Genomic DNA, 17,236 nt, shown 5'->3' with positions numbered 1-17,236 from the left:
GGTAAAACAACAAGTAAGGTGTCAGCAAGATGGAATGAACACAAACAGATAATATGCACTGGTAACACACAGTATCCTGCATGCTCCACAATGTGAGAGTCATGACCTTGATGCCCATTTTAGCCTGCAGGCTACCTGGTTTCTCTCTTACTATAAAGTTCCCTAGAACTTTGCAGATGTATACTTATTCCACAATTGCATTCTTCCTGCCACTGATGTGGTCTCAGTGTATGTCACTTTTTAAGCCTTCTTCTTCTTCCTTTGTTCATTTATTATGTCTTTCCTTTTCATTAATTTTCCTTCCTCTTTACTATTTTTCCTGTATTTTATGTCCCACCTATTTATGGCATGTTTCTATTAATGTGACATATCCCTCTTACATGGTCCCTTTCATCCTGACTTTCACTTGGGACAGGCTTTCTAATCTACTTCTGCCAGAAGAAGAAGACCCTCTTTACCACTTCATATTTTCTGCATGTTTTTAATCTGTCACCATTAGGTGAGAAGATTTCCCTATTCATGTTATTTTCAGTTCATGGACTTTCACTGACTGAATCTGTACATCTGTAATGGAACCAGTGAAATCTTTTACACACTAACAATGAATAAATTTGGAAATTAAGAACCTTGCTAAATAAAATCACGAAGTGTGGCTGTGTGTCCTTAATTCCTTCCCATTATTTATTTATTTATTTTTTTTTTAACCCGAAGACTTTAAGACTATACAGGCCAACAGGATAAAACGGCAACTGAAAAATAATGGCACGAAATGTGACTGCTTTTAACAGGTAGTACCTAGCAGACACTGGTGTGGAAAGGTTCCATAACAGTTTTTCAATCTCTAGCAATGGTAAAAATTAAAACAATGGTTGAAATATAGCAAGGTGAAATCACTCAACTTGCTGTTGTTCTACACCTCTTAAATAACTAATTTTTCTCTCAAATTTCATATAAATTTAGTTATACACTTTGGGTATAACCAGTGTGTACCTAAATCTTCCAAAATGCTGTTCATACAATATTTGTGTAGCTTCATTACTTATATCATAATATTTAACCTGCTGATTGTAACAGTATTGCTAGTTTCCAGTGAAACATTCTCACCCCATCCAATAAGTTTCCCCTGATCTGGTGTTCTGGGTGACTTTTTCGAACTCTACCCATTTTCCTAAGCCTCTGCAGTCCTTTTCCTTCCCCCTCTTCTTTTCCCTTCAACCCTCCTGTCAGAAGAAGGAGCCACTGGCTCCAAAAGATTACATACATAAGATCTTTTTTATATGTGTGTTCTCATGCCGCCACTCAGTGAGCAGATTTTTTGTCTATTCAGTGACATTACTTGCAAATAGGTAAAGAGACATACAAAATAACTTTATAGTCTTTCTTAGTTTGTTAACTAAAAATATTTTTTCTACACAAGTTTTTGTTGAAACATATAGAAACTCTAGAAAATGTTCACCTTACAGTTTTATAAATTATAATATAATTGTAAAGAGCACAAAAAATCACTACACCAGTCTTTATATGGCACCCGCACCTCAAAAATTTTCAGTCTGAACCTGGTAATCACATGAGTAAGATCTATGTAACAACTCCACCTTCTGCTTTCACCACAGTAACATCTCTGCATTACTATTATGGAAAGTGTACCAGCAGTATTCATATGATCAACATCTCTGTCATTCACTTAACGTGTTAACATCATGTAGTAACCAGTATTTGCTTTTATTAAGTTCTTTGAGTCAATCTATGAATAATTTATGTTCTGGGTGGAATATTAACAATATTATGAAAATGACAAATTACTACTCACTGTAAAGATAACATGCTGGCTTTCAGACAGGAACAATGAAAAGACTGCAACATATTAGCTTTCAGACAGAGCCTTCTCCAGAAAAGGGAAACACACACACGTTCTCACAACCAAGCACACTTGCATGAAAAGGACCACTATCACTGGCCACTTCAGCCAGACTGCAACAGAAACATGTTGAATGGGAGCAACAATCATGGGAAGAGTGGGAAAGGGAGAGTGGTAGAAAGGTACAGGTGGGGGAAGAGGAACTGATGCTGTCTGGCAGAGGTGGCATGGCAGGGCTGACAGGTGCAGTGTTAGAAGGCTGTGGGGGAGGGAGAGCAGCGGGGAAAAACAGGGAGCTTGTGTGAATGTTGTTCATTTCTGTTTTCTGAAAACAACTCTGGCAAAAAGCTAATACATAATAGTCTGTTCATCGTGCCTGTATGCAACCAAACGTGTTAGCTGTACAGTGAGCAGCAACCTATCCTTTTCATAATTTTGTTAATTTATGTTATGGTCACATCTTTGTGTCAACATCATGGACATATGTGTCTTTTTATCATAAGGAAATCTAGTGTGTTAACTAAAAGCAGTATTGTGATAATGTTCCGTTAGAACTAGATTGTAAAAGTGTAAATATTTTGCCACTATCATACAGATTAGTAGGATGTTGAAAATATCTGCCTGTGATACACATTTTGTTGTAAATCTATGACTCATCATCAAGTTGCTATAGTAATAATAAAAGAAGAAACAGACAGTGAATTTATCATAAAACCAGTTTACAGCAGTTCGGTTCACTTTCGCCTATGGGACACTTGGGTGCAAACAAGAAATCACAAGTAATGTATGTTTCGCAGTAGGTTCTTAATTAAATAAAGAAATATAAAATATATGAAATGAGACATTACACTGGCAGCAATTCCCTCCCCCCCCCCCTCCCCCCTTTCCCCCTGCCTCTGTCTAACCTCTCAACTGCACCTACCTGCCCAACACTCTTCCCACCTCATCCCTGTATACTACCACAAGCATGTCTTTACCATCCACTACCCCAACTTCTGTCCCTCCTCCTCCATGCACCCTGGTCACGCGTGTATGAGTTGCATTTGAATATACGTGTGTGTTTTTTGTCTACTTCCAATGAAGGCCTTTTTGGCTGAAAGCTTGCTTGTTTGGCAATCATTTTGTTGTGCCTATCTGTGACTCTGAATCTCTGTTATATGGTGAGTTGCAGTTATCCTTTTCATATCATAATCATTATTTGCTGCTTCAAGTATTCCTTTTGGCAGCTTTAGGTAAGTGCTGCCAGCCGTTCTGTCTCTTCATGGTAAGTATTAAAGATGAAATCAGTAACCTGATTAAACATCCTGTCCAGTTTTGCTACATCATCAACTGTGCAATGAGAGCAACAAAGCATCGGAACCAAAAACAGACCAGATAGTTACATATAGACACATAACATGGCTGCAACTCATGTGTAAAAGAATTTGATGTCTTAGATCATTTATGCTAAAGAATAAATTTACAAGAAGGATATCTGCAACACACCACTGAATTTCTGGCATCTCACTCTGGCTAGTTTACAATTATTTCCCCATGTGTGAGTATGCTAACATTTAGACAGCAGCAGATGTTCCATAATCAGATTTCTGTAAATAACAACTTTTAAACAGAAATTTTTAACTAATTAACTTAGCTTAATTTATTAGTGCTTCAAAACAGTGCAATTTTTTTTAGTGTCAGTATTGACAACATGCTCCCTCTTTTGCTATGCACATAACAGTAAACTGCTACACTGGTAAATGTATATGTTGATTATGATGCTCCATTGTGTACAGTGAATTCTGTTTTCATTTTTTTCACTTATGTCTCCCAAGTACATGCTCTTCTTCCACTCCTTTGTCCTTGTATCTGATCATACTATTCCAGTGTTTCCTAAAGCATTACACTATTAGCAGACATTGGTTCCATTTTCCTCCTTTCTTTCTCCTTTTTCATCATTATTAACTTACACTAGTTATGTAAACTGAATTTGGAGTTACTTAGTTCAATAGTCTGTATGAATGGCAAATTGCTTTTTCTACAATTGCATTGTGCACTTAGAGTTCAAACTCATTTGATTCAACACATAGCTTCATTCTTCTAAATAATTTCTCAAGTATTATCTCAGTATAAATGAGATCTGAAATGTTACTTCAGTACAAGTATTATAATTATTCTATATTTACAAGGCATTTCACAGTATATCAATAGTTTTCCAGTTTCTTTTTCATCTATTATGAAAATGTTTCAAAAACTTTGACAGATGAGCAGTCACAAGCAGCTCTCTGGAAGTTCTTTAGTGACACAGTGTTCTTTTTGTATTTCTCATTCTTTGTTCTATTTTAAACAATCACACTCAATGTCTCTCAGTCACTGATACAGTTTGAAATCATACATTTATGCATCAAGTGTATTCTTTAACAAAAGTAAAAGCACATCAGCCAGAAGAAAATGATGTGAATTAGTAAATTGGTTCTACACACATAATATTTTTCAGTATCTGTTAGTCAGGATGTCTCTCGCTGTTATCACTTGATAATGACCATCATCAGAGTGAAAATTGGTTGTGCCAAATAAATCTCTGTTGCAACTGCAACTGTGTTTGTCACAGTTACTACATATAACAGCTACAGGCCGGTTATCCTTCTGAATAGGGAAAAACATTTATTCATAAAATATTTGTTGTGATACTTAATTATTATTACTGGTATATTTGAAGAACAAATAAACAAAAATAAGTTCCAGAATGTTCTTTTAGGTTTGGAAGCTTATGTTTTAATCTTCGCAAAACTTTGATATTTTTTTCTCAAAATCCTTGAGTGCTACAACTAACAAAAGTCACTTTGCATATTTCAAAGGCACAGTGTACAAGGTCCATTCAATAAATGAAGTTGTGTGAAAGTTGTATGGAAACACAAAACTTCAACAAAGCTTGTCCTCCGTTGTTATTTTTTGGTGGTGTATAGAACTATTATCAGATGGGCCTGGTACGCCTACCTCATAAACAGGATGCTGGGAATGAGTAACATAAGATGGCAACACCCAAGCAGGTTTGCACCAATGTGGACCAGTGAAGTGTTATAGCTGAAGAGTTGAAATCAATCAAAATTCATTGTCAGATGGCAGTGCAATACAGTAAAAATTGTTTGAGTCAAACTTCGATGTATGAGTGGGCAGATAAGTTCAAAAGAGGTGTAACAAGTGCCAAAGATTCACCACACCCAGGATGCTCTGTCTGTGTCATCATGGAGAATAACATTGTGTGGGTTGATGGACTGATATGGGAAAACAGGCATATTTCAGTGAGTGTTATTGCAGTAGCAATGAACATTAGTGTCAGATGAGCCAACCATACTGTTCATGAAGTACTGATGTTCAAGAAAGTGTGAGCGAGGTAGGTCCAAAAACATTTGACATCGGAAAGGAAAGAGAGGTACATGGATGTGTGCCAGGAGCCTTTGTGATAGTACAAGGCAGAAGAGGAGGTGTTTCTTTACTGCACTTTAATGGGAGGTGAAAGTTGGGTGCATTTGTAACCAGCTGAAAGAAGCTCTTAGTGGCTCAAGGTTCACTGATGAGGAATCCAGGCAGCAGTACATAACTAGTTATGCATATGCCCCCAATAATTCTTTGCATGTAGAACTGAGAAGCTTGTTCAGCACTACCATAAGTGCATAGAACTTCACAGTGATTAAACAGAAAAATAAATAAGTGTTGTATTCCATTCTCATAATAGATTCTTAATAAAACAATCATATTCTTTTAGTCAATGACTGTATGTCATTCACATCAGTTTGTTGGTCAGCAGAATAAATTGTGAAACTTTTATTGAGTAATTATTGCAAGGAAATAATTCAAATTATAACTGTAATTAGCACAATGATATTATTTATCACATTCTGACATTAATAGGAAAACATGACTGATGGCAGAACATAGCTAGGAGATCCACATGGGATACCCGTGGTTGATGTCCCACACACTTGGAGACATTGGTGGGCACATATCCAATGAAGGCGTCCTCTCCCAAGTCAAGCGCACGAAGTGAGCCTTTTGTCTGACCAGTGACATCTTCTCCACCATCTAGTCGTAACACACCATCTCGATGGTATCGTTTCACTATTATGTGATGCTTCCGACCTAGTTGAATACGTTCAAGTGATGTTATTGAGACTGGTCCACTACCAAGATTGTAGCGGAACTCCACATGCCTGAAACATACAGGACACAGATTACTATTAAAGCCATTAGATTATGCTGAATTACTTTAACCTAAATAACCTCATAGCAGACGACTGTTAATAAAACTGAATTTCAAATCATTTAAAAATAAACACTTATGAAAAGAGCAATTCGAAAATACATTGCTGAATGAAAATGCAGGATGATTTTGAACAACAGGAACAAAGTGTGGGAGGTGATCCCTAAGAGGATAAAGAACAAATAAGATCTAATCAACATATCTTCATAAATGCATGATTTGATGTTACTTGTCATTTTATTCATACCATGGAGCAACCTGTAACAATTATGTATGTGAGCAGTGACTGATGGGAGTAGCAGAGCTGAAAAGAAAATTAAAGATGTGGAAAACTAAAACCTTACCTGTCCATTTTTTGTGGCCCCCCTCCCACCTCTGTTATGTACAATCCACTTAGATTTTCACTCTTATTAACTCATGCATGATGTTTAAGCAGTCATCTCTGTCTAGCACATTACCCTGTCTTCCATCTTTAAGTACTCAGGTTTTCAAATCTCATCCAGCGCAGTCACCAGCAGTCAGTATTTCCTCCTCATCCTGTCCGTTAAGTTTCCCCTGACCCGCTGTTCCGGGTGACTTTCCAAAATCTACCCCTTTTCCAAGACCTCTCCTGTCCTTTTCCTTCACCCCTCTTCCTTCCCTTCAACCATTCTGCCAGAAGAAGGAGCCTCTGGCTCTGAAAGCTTGCATAATTATAACCACTTTTTATGTGCATGTTCTGCTGCCACTTGGTGAGTAGATTTTCTTTGTCCATCCAGTTACATTATACTGTCAAAAATTGACTATTTTTGTTGTTATATTAGACTCAACTGTGTATGTTCTGCCCTGCACCATGGATGGAACTGTATCATTTCCCTCACAGATGCCAATTGAACAGCATAGCGGTACAGCCTATGTGGGAACTGGAAGATGTGGAGAGCAACAAGTGACAATTCAAACTTTGAGCTTAGCAGTGAGGTGCATACGGATGCAACAATTGGTAACAAACCACTTGCAAAACACAAAGATCCTGGTGAGACTCCAAGTATGGTGCTCAGTTTTAACTTGTGGCAAATGTCTAAACAAAATGCAGTTCAATCAAAAGTCGACTGCTGAGGTATGTAATTCTATAGAACCTTTTACATAGGCAGTGGGCACAGACGGAGCCTACAGTGACACCATAAAGACAACAGTTTCTCCATAACTGATACCTCATGACATCACATTTCTGCTGCTTTTAGTAATTAATGGAAGTAACATGGGACAGGGCACAAGTTCCTCTCAACAAATTAAGGTCATTTTTGAATGTATCATAGCTTCTGCCAACCAATTATTATCACCACTGAAGAAAGATGACCTCAGCTTGATAAGAAGATCCTTGAAATTGTATGGGGAGTACATAAGTTCTTCTATTATTTATACATACATTATTTTATACAGATAGTCAGTCATAAGCTTAATTCACAAATATGAGAGCTACAAAAATCATTACCACTATTATGCATAATTATTATGATGTTTTTATTTTGGTCTTCAGTCCAAAGGTAGGTTTGATATAGCTCTTGAAGCCTTGGTCTCTTAGTTGCAGTTGACTGAAAATTTCAAAGCCCTAATGATAAATGTGAACAATCACATACTAATTTGTTAGTGTGGACATGAGTTTAATGCATTCTCCTGATGAGGGGTTGAAAAATGATGTTTTGAAGTTAAAAACCACCTAATTTGAAACATTTTTGCCCCTCATTCATGCATTTTAGCAAACAATAACATCATCTGGCGCATTACATAAACTATCCCAAAAACATCTACTAAAAGAAAGTTTCAAGAACTGGTTTCAAATGACGACTCTAGGAATATACTACAGCCCACTAGGTATCATTCACATAAGGATAATGAGGATAAAATTACAATAATTACTGCATACACAGGAGCATTCAAACAATCATTCTTCCTGTGGTACAGGGCACAGTAGATTCAGTTACTCCTAGTGAGAATTCATTGTGAGTGAAAAACGGCCTGTAACCACAGAGCTTTGATTTTTGTGACCTTAAATTCCAGGTAAATTATCAATAAAATTACCTGGCAACATCGATAAAATGATTTAAAAGTGATATGAAACACATGTAAAGTGAGTTATGAAATGAACTAGGACAGGGAATTACAAACTGCCTGTCATGACCTTACAGTAGGGGAATCATGGTGGTTTCATAAAAATAATTGGATTACAGGTTTGCTTTTTGAGTATAGGAACAATATGTGTGATTGTAGTGAAGGCTACCAGCTTGGCAAGTATGTGTTGTTCCTATGGCAGCATTGTAACATGGAAAAATTTTTAAATTCAAATATAATTTGGGACATTTCAAATGTACCATACAATTCTAAAAACATGAACAGATGAAAATGTAGGAAATATGATGACTGCTACTGAAATTTCAGCTTTACACTTTCAGAAATGAAGAATAACCATAGTGTGCCATTTGTTTCAAAGATCTAGTTTCTGAAAGCATGTATCCTAATAAAATGAAATGACAGTCATAGTCATACTGTGATAGTTTGATAAACAAAACATGAAAGTACTTTTCCAACAAGTTAAAAAAAGGAAAGCTTCCATTAAATAAGCTCCAAAGGCTCTTCTCTCATCTTAAAAAGCTGCCTACTATATGATAAAGGGCAAACCTCACACTGTAATGAAGATATTATTTTAAGAGCTGCTCTAAACATGGTATCTGTCATGATACTTGCGTCAGCTGCCAAGTAACTGGCATATGTACCTTTACCCTACAATACTATCAGTTACTGAATACCTGATATGGCCGATGGCATTAATGATCACTTGTTTCAAAATCTCAAAGGTAATCATGATTTTGTAATTCAGTTGGATGAAGCTACAGACAATGACAATGATGGGCATCCATTTAATTTGTTATGTGTGATTTACACATGACAAGAAATTTCATGAAGGTTTTCTTTCCTGCAGGAAAACAACTCCTGGAACAAAACCAGCAGACCTTTTTGAAACACTACAGTCTTATGGAAGAAAACAGTGTAGCCTTGTGTACAGATAGAGGTCTTAGTATGCCCGGCTGTTATGCTGGACTGGAAGCTCTGATCCATGACCAGGCTCCTCATGCTATTTGGACACATTGTTTTTGTCACGAAGTACTGGCACTACAAATCAATCATGAGCCTTGTCCTTCATGAGGTCCTTCAGTCAGAGATTAAATTGGTAAACTTCATTAACAATTGGCCATTTATGCCCAGATGTTTTCAACACATGTGCATTGCTATGGGAGCTGAGTGCATTTCCCTAATTTTTTGCAGTATACAATTTCACTGCCTACATAACAGAGTCTTTAAATAGTAAAATGCCACATCAGGAATTTTCTGTGACTTACTGAAAGTGCTTTTGTGAACCAAGACATAATATTACAGAAATTACAATACTGTGGTATAAATGGAATAGCATATGAGTGGTTTAAGTCATATCTATGGAACAGGAAGGAAAAACATTTCTTTATATGGTTTAAATGATTTAAGGAATTTTCCCACTTCATCTAAATGGGGTGAAATTACATTAGGTGTTCCACTGGGTTTGATCATGGGTCCCCTGCTGTTTTTGATATATGTGAATGACCTCCCTTCTTATCTGAAACTAGAAGCTAAAGTGACAGTGTTTTCTGATGATACAAGCTTAATTATCAATCCAGTGAAAGAAATTCCAATACAAAATGATACAAATAATGTCTTCAGAAAAGTTATTGGTTGGTTTTCTGTGTATGGTCTTGCTCTGAACTTTGAAAAATAAAGTACATCCAATTTCCTATTGCAAAGAGTACAGGAGTACAGTTCCTTCAATAAATATAACACATCAACAGAAGTCAGCAGCCGGGGTAGAGCATACTAAGTTTTTGGGTGTATGTATAGATGAGAATCTTAATTGGAAAATTCATATTTTGGATCTCCTAAAGCAACTACATTGAGCAACTTTTGCAATCAGAATAATTGCTAATTTTGATGATATAGAAATTAGCAAGCTAACATACTTCAGATACTTTCATTCTCTGATGTCATATGAAATAACATTTTGGCGTAACTCAACACTTAGACAAAAAGTATTCACTGCTCAGAAGAAAGTGGTTAGAATAATATGTGGGGTTCATAGTTGCACATCATGTAGGCATCTGTTTAAAAGGTTAGGAATTGTTACAACAGCCTGACAGTACATTTAGTCAGTAATAAAATTTGTTCTCAACAACATGGACCAGTTTAAAAACAACAGTGACATTCATGATTGTAATACCAGAAGAATGAAAGACTTACACTCTCCCCTACTTAACTTATCTTGGCACAGAAAGTGGTAAAATACACTGCTGTAAAACTTTTCAATAAATTACCAGATGAAATAAAATGTCTGACAGACAGCAGTAATAGTTTTAAAAATAAATTGAAATCATATCCCCTTGACAACTCCTTCTATACCAAAGATGAATTCTCAAACAAGAATAAATAAATCTATAGGTATAATATACACATTTTGTGCCATTTAAGGGAATGGAGTAAGAAACAAAAATTTTAAGCTTTTTTTATTTTTATTTATTTTAATCTTGATTCATGTGTCCATTTATTATGCTGGCACATTTCACATCATAATGATTACTGTGAGATTGATCAATGGAACACATAGCTAAGTAACTCCCACTGGTTTTCACTTGGGAATGCCTTGAACAGGGGTGTGACCTCAGAAATAAACTTTACTCCTACCTTGCTCAGGAGAAACATTTGAGTTCGAAGAAAATTATAGACAGTGTCATTGGTTTGAAGCTGGCATATCTTTGTAATATCTTTGAAAAATTCAGTTCATTACATATATCCCTTCAAGGTAGTGAGACCAGCATACTCTCAGACTACATTTCAGCTTTCAGAAAGAAACTACTATTATGGAAAAAAACTCTGGATGAGTTGGAAATCTATTATATTTTCCATGCTCCTCAGATGATTTTAGAAGACAAAGAATTTCAGCTGAATAAAAGACTGAAATCTGAGTTTGTGGATCATGTAATTAAAATCAGTGATTACATTCAGGGGGGTTACAATTAAACTTTCACTGCTAGAACCAATGTGGACAGAAAAACATTTCACATGTGGGCACATAACTTTATAGGAATGGAGTTCAGACTGTGCACTGCACAATTTATGTTGTCAGCAATGTTAATGTTGTGACTTTCATTAGGTGCTGGTAACGGTATGGCAACACAGGGCTGAAACACAAGTGACAGTGTGCATTACAGTTGCACACAGTCAATATGGGTCTTTTATATGAAAACAACAACAACAATTGTCCTGCTGCTATTCATGAGTATTGATGCATTAAACGAATATGGAGAGGTCCTCTTTCTGCACTGTGGTTGAAGAAGTTCGAATTAATTGGCAACTTGGGTAACTGGTCCTGGGAGAGATCAATGGTAAATTGCACCAAAATTTGTTGAAGAAGTTACTGTTGCCAACGCTGTGAATGCTGGATGCAATGTGTTATCTTCAAGCAGAGCATGAGCTGGACATTCGATGGTCCACTGTTTAAAAAATGTTACGAACAATTGTGAAATGGTGTCTCTAGTGCAGTTACAGACTGTCATGGATGCAGATAGTTGCCATACTGAGCAACATTTGTAACCTGGAATGTAAACAAGGTATGAATTAATAAATGTTACCCTCTCATTTGGAAATTAAAATGTGTTTCTTTCAATGTTTTATTCATTATTTCTCTTATGCAGGTCTTTACAAATGATTCCACAAAGTGTTATTGTCCTAAGATCACTCATTTTTCATGGGGGATCTTTCAAATAGTGAAAATTTAATCATAACTACCCTCTACTTTTCAGAAGGAGGTTAAATTTACAAGTGGAGTAAAGCTCCTTTCAGTGCAAAACTTCCATCAAAATTTACCACTGAAGAACAAGAGTGATTTATTGATGTTCCTTCAGACTCCAAATTGAAATTGAAGATCATTTCCTCATCATTCCTTGCGTTTTGGAGTTTCATGGAGCAGGAGTATCAGCAAGTATGTCACAATTCTCCACAAGTTATGATACCTTTTGCAACAACCAACTCACATGAGGTAGATTTTTCAGCACTGGGAGCCATCAGCATGAAATATAGATCATGAATGACTGTGGAGAAAGAGACATGAGTCACTATTTCCAATCTGATGCTCAGGGGCAGTGTGAGAACACATTTCCATGAAAGTGACATATCATTTGACACTCTTCCCCTCCTTTCTCTTCACATACATTAGTTGCCATTCCTTGAGTACTCAGTAAGGCCTTTGCAAATAAAACTAAAACAAATAAGTGTGAAAATGGATTATTTTCACTACTAATTATGATACACCCTGTATACAAATTTTGTGCTTCTGGAGCCCCTCTCAGCTTGGTGTGTTGCTTGGACATTGAGCTGGCCCTGCTGAAGAAGCAAGCTCACACTTTCCATTTATTCTGTTGCAAAATTAAGATGTAATAATGTTGAAAGTTGATTAAGTTTGTTATATCAGTAGGTAATAATGTAATAACAGCTGTTACTTTTTTTAAAACTTAAGTTTACTTAACCCAAACTTCAAGTCAGATACATGTGAAAGGGCCTACAGGTGTTTATGTTCAGACCAAGGTTCCCTTGCAGCTAAAAAGTTTGAACACCACCAAACTAGAATAAAACTTTATGCACATTTGGGAAAGATATTACAAAAATGATAATTAATTTAAAATCACTAGGTTTTTCTTTAAGAAGTACAATTAATAAAGTGTCATGAGAATTGTTGTATAAGCATCTCAGAACTATTGCAGTGTATGACAGTCAGCATGCATATATTCTCAAAAGTGAGGGAACATGTGTTGTTTAACTACAGTTACTTGTAGTTAGAAAAACTTTCAACATTTTCTACAACTGCAGTTTGCACTTTTATATTTTCCTCTAGTTACAAAATCGAAAACAAATCTAAATAACTGAGACACTAATACTGAAAGTTCACAAATGTACATTATGTTTGGTAGAACAGTGACACAAGGTATCATTATTTTTGTTTCAAAACCCATAACTGGAACACGCTCACAACAGTAAGCAATGGGACAATTACAGTAGGCAGATCAATGATTGTTTTTTCTCAACATGTATGAATACATTCTTGAATAACTTTTTCTTTTCGCTGCACCTGTGTTACTCAGTGTTCCGCTATATGATGAGTAGCAGTCTATCCTTTACATAATATTGTGATTATTCCATCTTGGATTTTATGGTGTTTGATTTTATTGTATTTACATTGTTAACTTGTTTAGGTTTATAACAGTGACCAAGTATTAAATGTGTGCTGTAGAAATTAATCAGAGAAAATGACGAGCAGATAATGATGTCCTTGAACTTACTCATGAACATGTGTAGGGAAAAACCTGCAAGCATGCTTGATGTCAACGAAACTGAGGTAGCCATTAATACTTGGCAAACTACGGTTAGTGAGGAGACTGAAGAATGTATAAGGACAGTCTCTGATATAAATAGTAAGTTGGTCCCAGATGATCGGGATCAGTCAACCTGGGTGTTAAAGTAGAATCTGATAGAAAATCTGACATAAGTAATCCAAAGGAGGTAATTGAGAAGGTAAATAGTATTTAGCATGAGGTCAGTGATTTTAATGATATAGATACTGAACCTTCTGCTGGAAATGTAAAGAAAAAGCCAAATTCAAAATTGAAAAGTAGGCCTGCAGTAAATAATAATAGTTGAAATGTTACCACTGAAGACCATTGTTTGAAAGAACATATTTGCCACAAATTCATTGCTATAAAAATGTACACTCCATCGGGAATCATAGAAAGAAAACTGAGGATATTAGCAAGGCCCTGAGTCAGGTGGTTGCTTTGTTAGAAAAAGCAACAAAGGATAATAGTTGAAAGAATGTAAGATGGAAGTCAAAGGATAATTGGGAAAGAACCCATAGCAATTAGATTAGATTAGTTTTTTGTTCCATAGATCTGAGCTGAGGAGATCCTCGTGGATGTGGAACATCTCAATTTTTTTTTTTTTTTTAAGCTGAAATAACAATACTAAATCGTCAATGGAGTAGAAGGAGTTGGCCACTAGTAAGTCTTTCAGGCTCCTTTTAAACTGATCTTTATTTGTAACTAAATTTTTTATGTTTACTGGCAAATTATTGAAGATGAGTGTTCCTGAGTAGTGGACCCCTTTTTGAACTAAAGTAAGTGCTTTTAAGTCTTTGTGCGGATCATTTTTGTTCCTGGTATTGTATGTATGAACTGAGCTGTTTGTTGGAAAAAGAGATATATTATTTAGGACAAATTTCATTAAGGAGTAAATATACTGAGAGGCAGTAGTTAGTATACCCAGTTCTTTAAAGAGGTTTCTACAGGACGTCCGTGAATTTACTCCACAAATAATACGTATTACACACTTTTGGACTCTGAAAACTTTTGTTTGACTTGAAGAGTCCATTATACCATATGACATTATGGAATGAAAGTAGGCAAAGTATGCAAGCTTTTTCATTTTTATGTCACATATGTCTGCTAACACTCGAATTGCAAATACAGATTTGTTAAGGCGTTTCTGCAGTTCTGTGGTGTGCTCATCCCAACTGATTTTATTATCAAGTTGTAATCCCAGGAATTAAAGACTGTCAACCTCTTCTATCTGCTCTTCTTCGTACCTTATGCATATGCTGGGTGGAAACCTCTTACAGGTTCTGAATTGCATATAGTGAGTCTTTTCGAAGTTTAATGTCAGTGAGTTGGCTTTAAACCATTTATTAATATCCATGAAAATATCATTAGCAGATCTTTCTAGAACTACACTTGACATACTATTTATTGCAATACTTGTGTCATCTGCAAACAAAACGAACTCTGCTTCTGACAGTGTAGCTGATGACAGATCATTAATGCACACAAGAAAAAGCAATGGCCCTAAGATGGATCCTTGTGGGACACCACATGTAATTTCTTCCCATTCTGAATATGACTGATGACTTAATTCACTAGTCCCTTGCACTGACACCATTTGTTTCCTGTTAGTGTGGTATGACTTGAACCATTTTGCAGCACTGCCCATGACGCCATAGAATTCTAATTTATTTAAAAGGATGTTGTGGTTCACACAATCAAATGCCTTTGACAAATCACAGAAAATACCTACTGCTTGTAATTTGTTATTTAATGAATTAAGTACATTTTCAATGTAGGTGTAAATAGCCTTCTCAATATCAGAACCCTTCAGAAATCCAAACTGTGTTCTTGATAATATGTTATTTGTGGTCAGATGGTTGAGCAGATGCCTGTACATTACTTTTTCTAAAATTTTTGAGAATGCTGGCAAAAGTGAAATCGGTCTGTACTTTGATGGTATCTCTTGATCCCCTTTCTTGAATAGAGGCTTAACATCCGCATATTTTAGCCAGTCAGGAAATGTCCCAGTTATAATTGACTGGTTACACAAGTAACTTAAAATTGCACTAAACTCACAACAACATGCCTTAGTTAACTTTGTTGATATTTCATTGTAACCACTAGAATGCTTTGTTTCTAAAGATTTTATTATGGAAGTTATTTATTTTGGTGAAGTGAGTGACATATTCATGTACCTGAAGCTATTTGTAAAGGATAGTTTCAGATATTCAAGGGCATTATTTACTGATCCTGACAGTCCCATTCTATCAGTAACGGTTATAAAGTACTTGTTAAATAGATTTGCCACACTACGCCCATCGGTTACTAACGTGCAATCTACTCTTAGTGCTATTTGCTCCTGTTCCTTTCTGGTTCTACCAGTCTCCTCTTTCACTATATCACATACTGTTTTTATTTTGTTCCCTGACATTGCTATCTTCTTCTCGTAGAGCATTTGTGTAGATGTCTGAATTACTTTTTTAAATATTTTACAGTATTCCTTGTATTGACCTAAAACATCAGCACTGGAGCTTTTTGTCTTACAGGAAATCTTTATTCCTTGTGTAATCCATGGTTTTATTATAGACTTCTGTTTAATTTGAGTAACTTTTAGAGGAAAACAGGTTTCAAACATGGTACTGACATTGTTCATGAATGTGTTATATTTTTCATTTATGTCATGAGCGCTATAAACATCTTTCCAGTTCATATCTTTGAGCAGTTTTCTAAAACACTCAATTTTTGGTTGATTGACTACTCTCTTGTACTCAGATTTAGCAGTCTTGATAATCTGCTTAGAATTTACATCTAAAACAAGGAGCTGCATGTCATAATCTGATAGTCCATTTATAACAGGTTTTATGATATGATTTTGTTCCTTTGATTTGTCTATAAAAATGTTATCAATGGCTGTCCTTGAGGATTTAGTGATCCTAGTTGGAAAGTTTACAGTGTGAGTTAGATTGAAAGACAACATTACTAACTGCACTGAATGTTTACTGGAAGATTGCATTAGAAAATCTGTATTAAAGGCACCAGCAATCAAAATTTCTTCGTTTCTTCCTGTCAAATAACCCAAAAGAGCTTCTAGATGATTTATGAATAGATTATAATTTCCTAAAAGTGCTCAGTAAATAGTTACTACTGTTACTTCTGTTGCACATGCTTCTAGATGCTGCTCTAAACAGAATTTATTAATGTCAATGCTCTTGAATTTATGGCAGTTTTTAATAAATGTGGCAACTCCTCCTCCATCCATATCTACTCTGCAGAAGTAGGAAGCTAGCCTAAATCCTGAAATGTCTAACATATCTATACCAGTGGTCACTTGATGTTCAGAGAGGCAGATTATGTCAATTTGGTTAGATGAATTCATTTCATCGATACAAATGAATAGTTCATCTACTTTATTTCTGAGTCCCGGAATGTTCTGGCATAATAAAGATAACTGATACTGCATACTAATGGGATTATAGCTGCTTTGGCGAAGATGAACTGGCAGCTTCTGATTACTTTCTGTTAAACATTGTTTAAATGGAGGCTGTATGCTAAAATCTGACTCCTGTTCATCTGTTTTCTCAAACTGAGTGTGTCTGCCAATCTCTCTTAAGACTAATTTTCTTTCCCCCTTCCCTATCCTAAAAAAGGCACCCCTCAGACACCTGTGACCACTGGTATTTTACCACTTGTGACAGTGTCCCCCCTTAAATTTTC

General features: G+C 35.9%; 1 protein-coding gene across 1 annotated transcript in view; it reads right to left on the bottom strand.

Moving 5' to 3' along the window:
* LOC126474707 (agrin-like) overlaps positions 1–17,236 on the bottom strand; it is a 273,963-nt gene that overhangs the window by 80,691 nt on the left and 176,036 nt on the right. Inside the window, exon 16 of the mRNA XM_050102185.1 lies at positions 5,821–6,048. Within this exon, the coding sequence (XP_049958142.1) occupies positions 5,821–6,048 (228 nt within the window). The remainder of the gene's footprint in view (positions 1–5,820; positions 6,049–17,236) is intronic.

Source organism: Schistocerca serialis, chromosome 4 (assembly GCF_023864345.2).
Source record: "Schistocerca serialis cubense isolate TAMUIC-IGC-003099 chromosome 4, iqSchSeri2.2, whole genome shotgun sequence".
NCBI classification, from domain to species: Eukaryota; Metazoa; Arthropoda; class Insecta; order Orthoptera; family Acrididae; genus Schistocerca; species Schistocerca serialis.
This window is presented reverse-complemented; position numbering and strand designations above follow the sequence as displayed.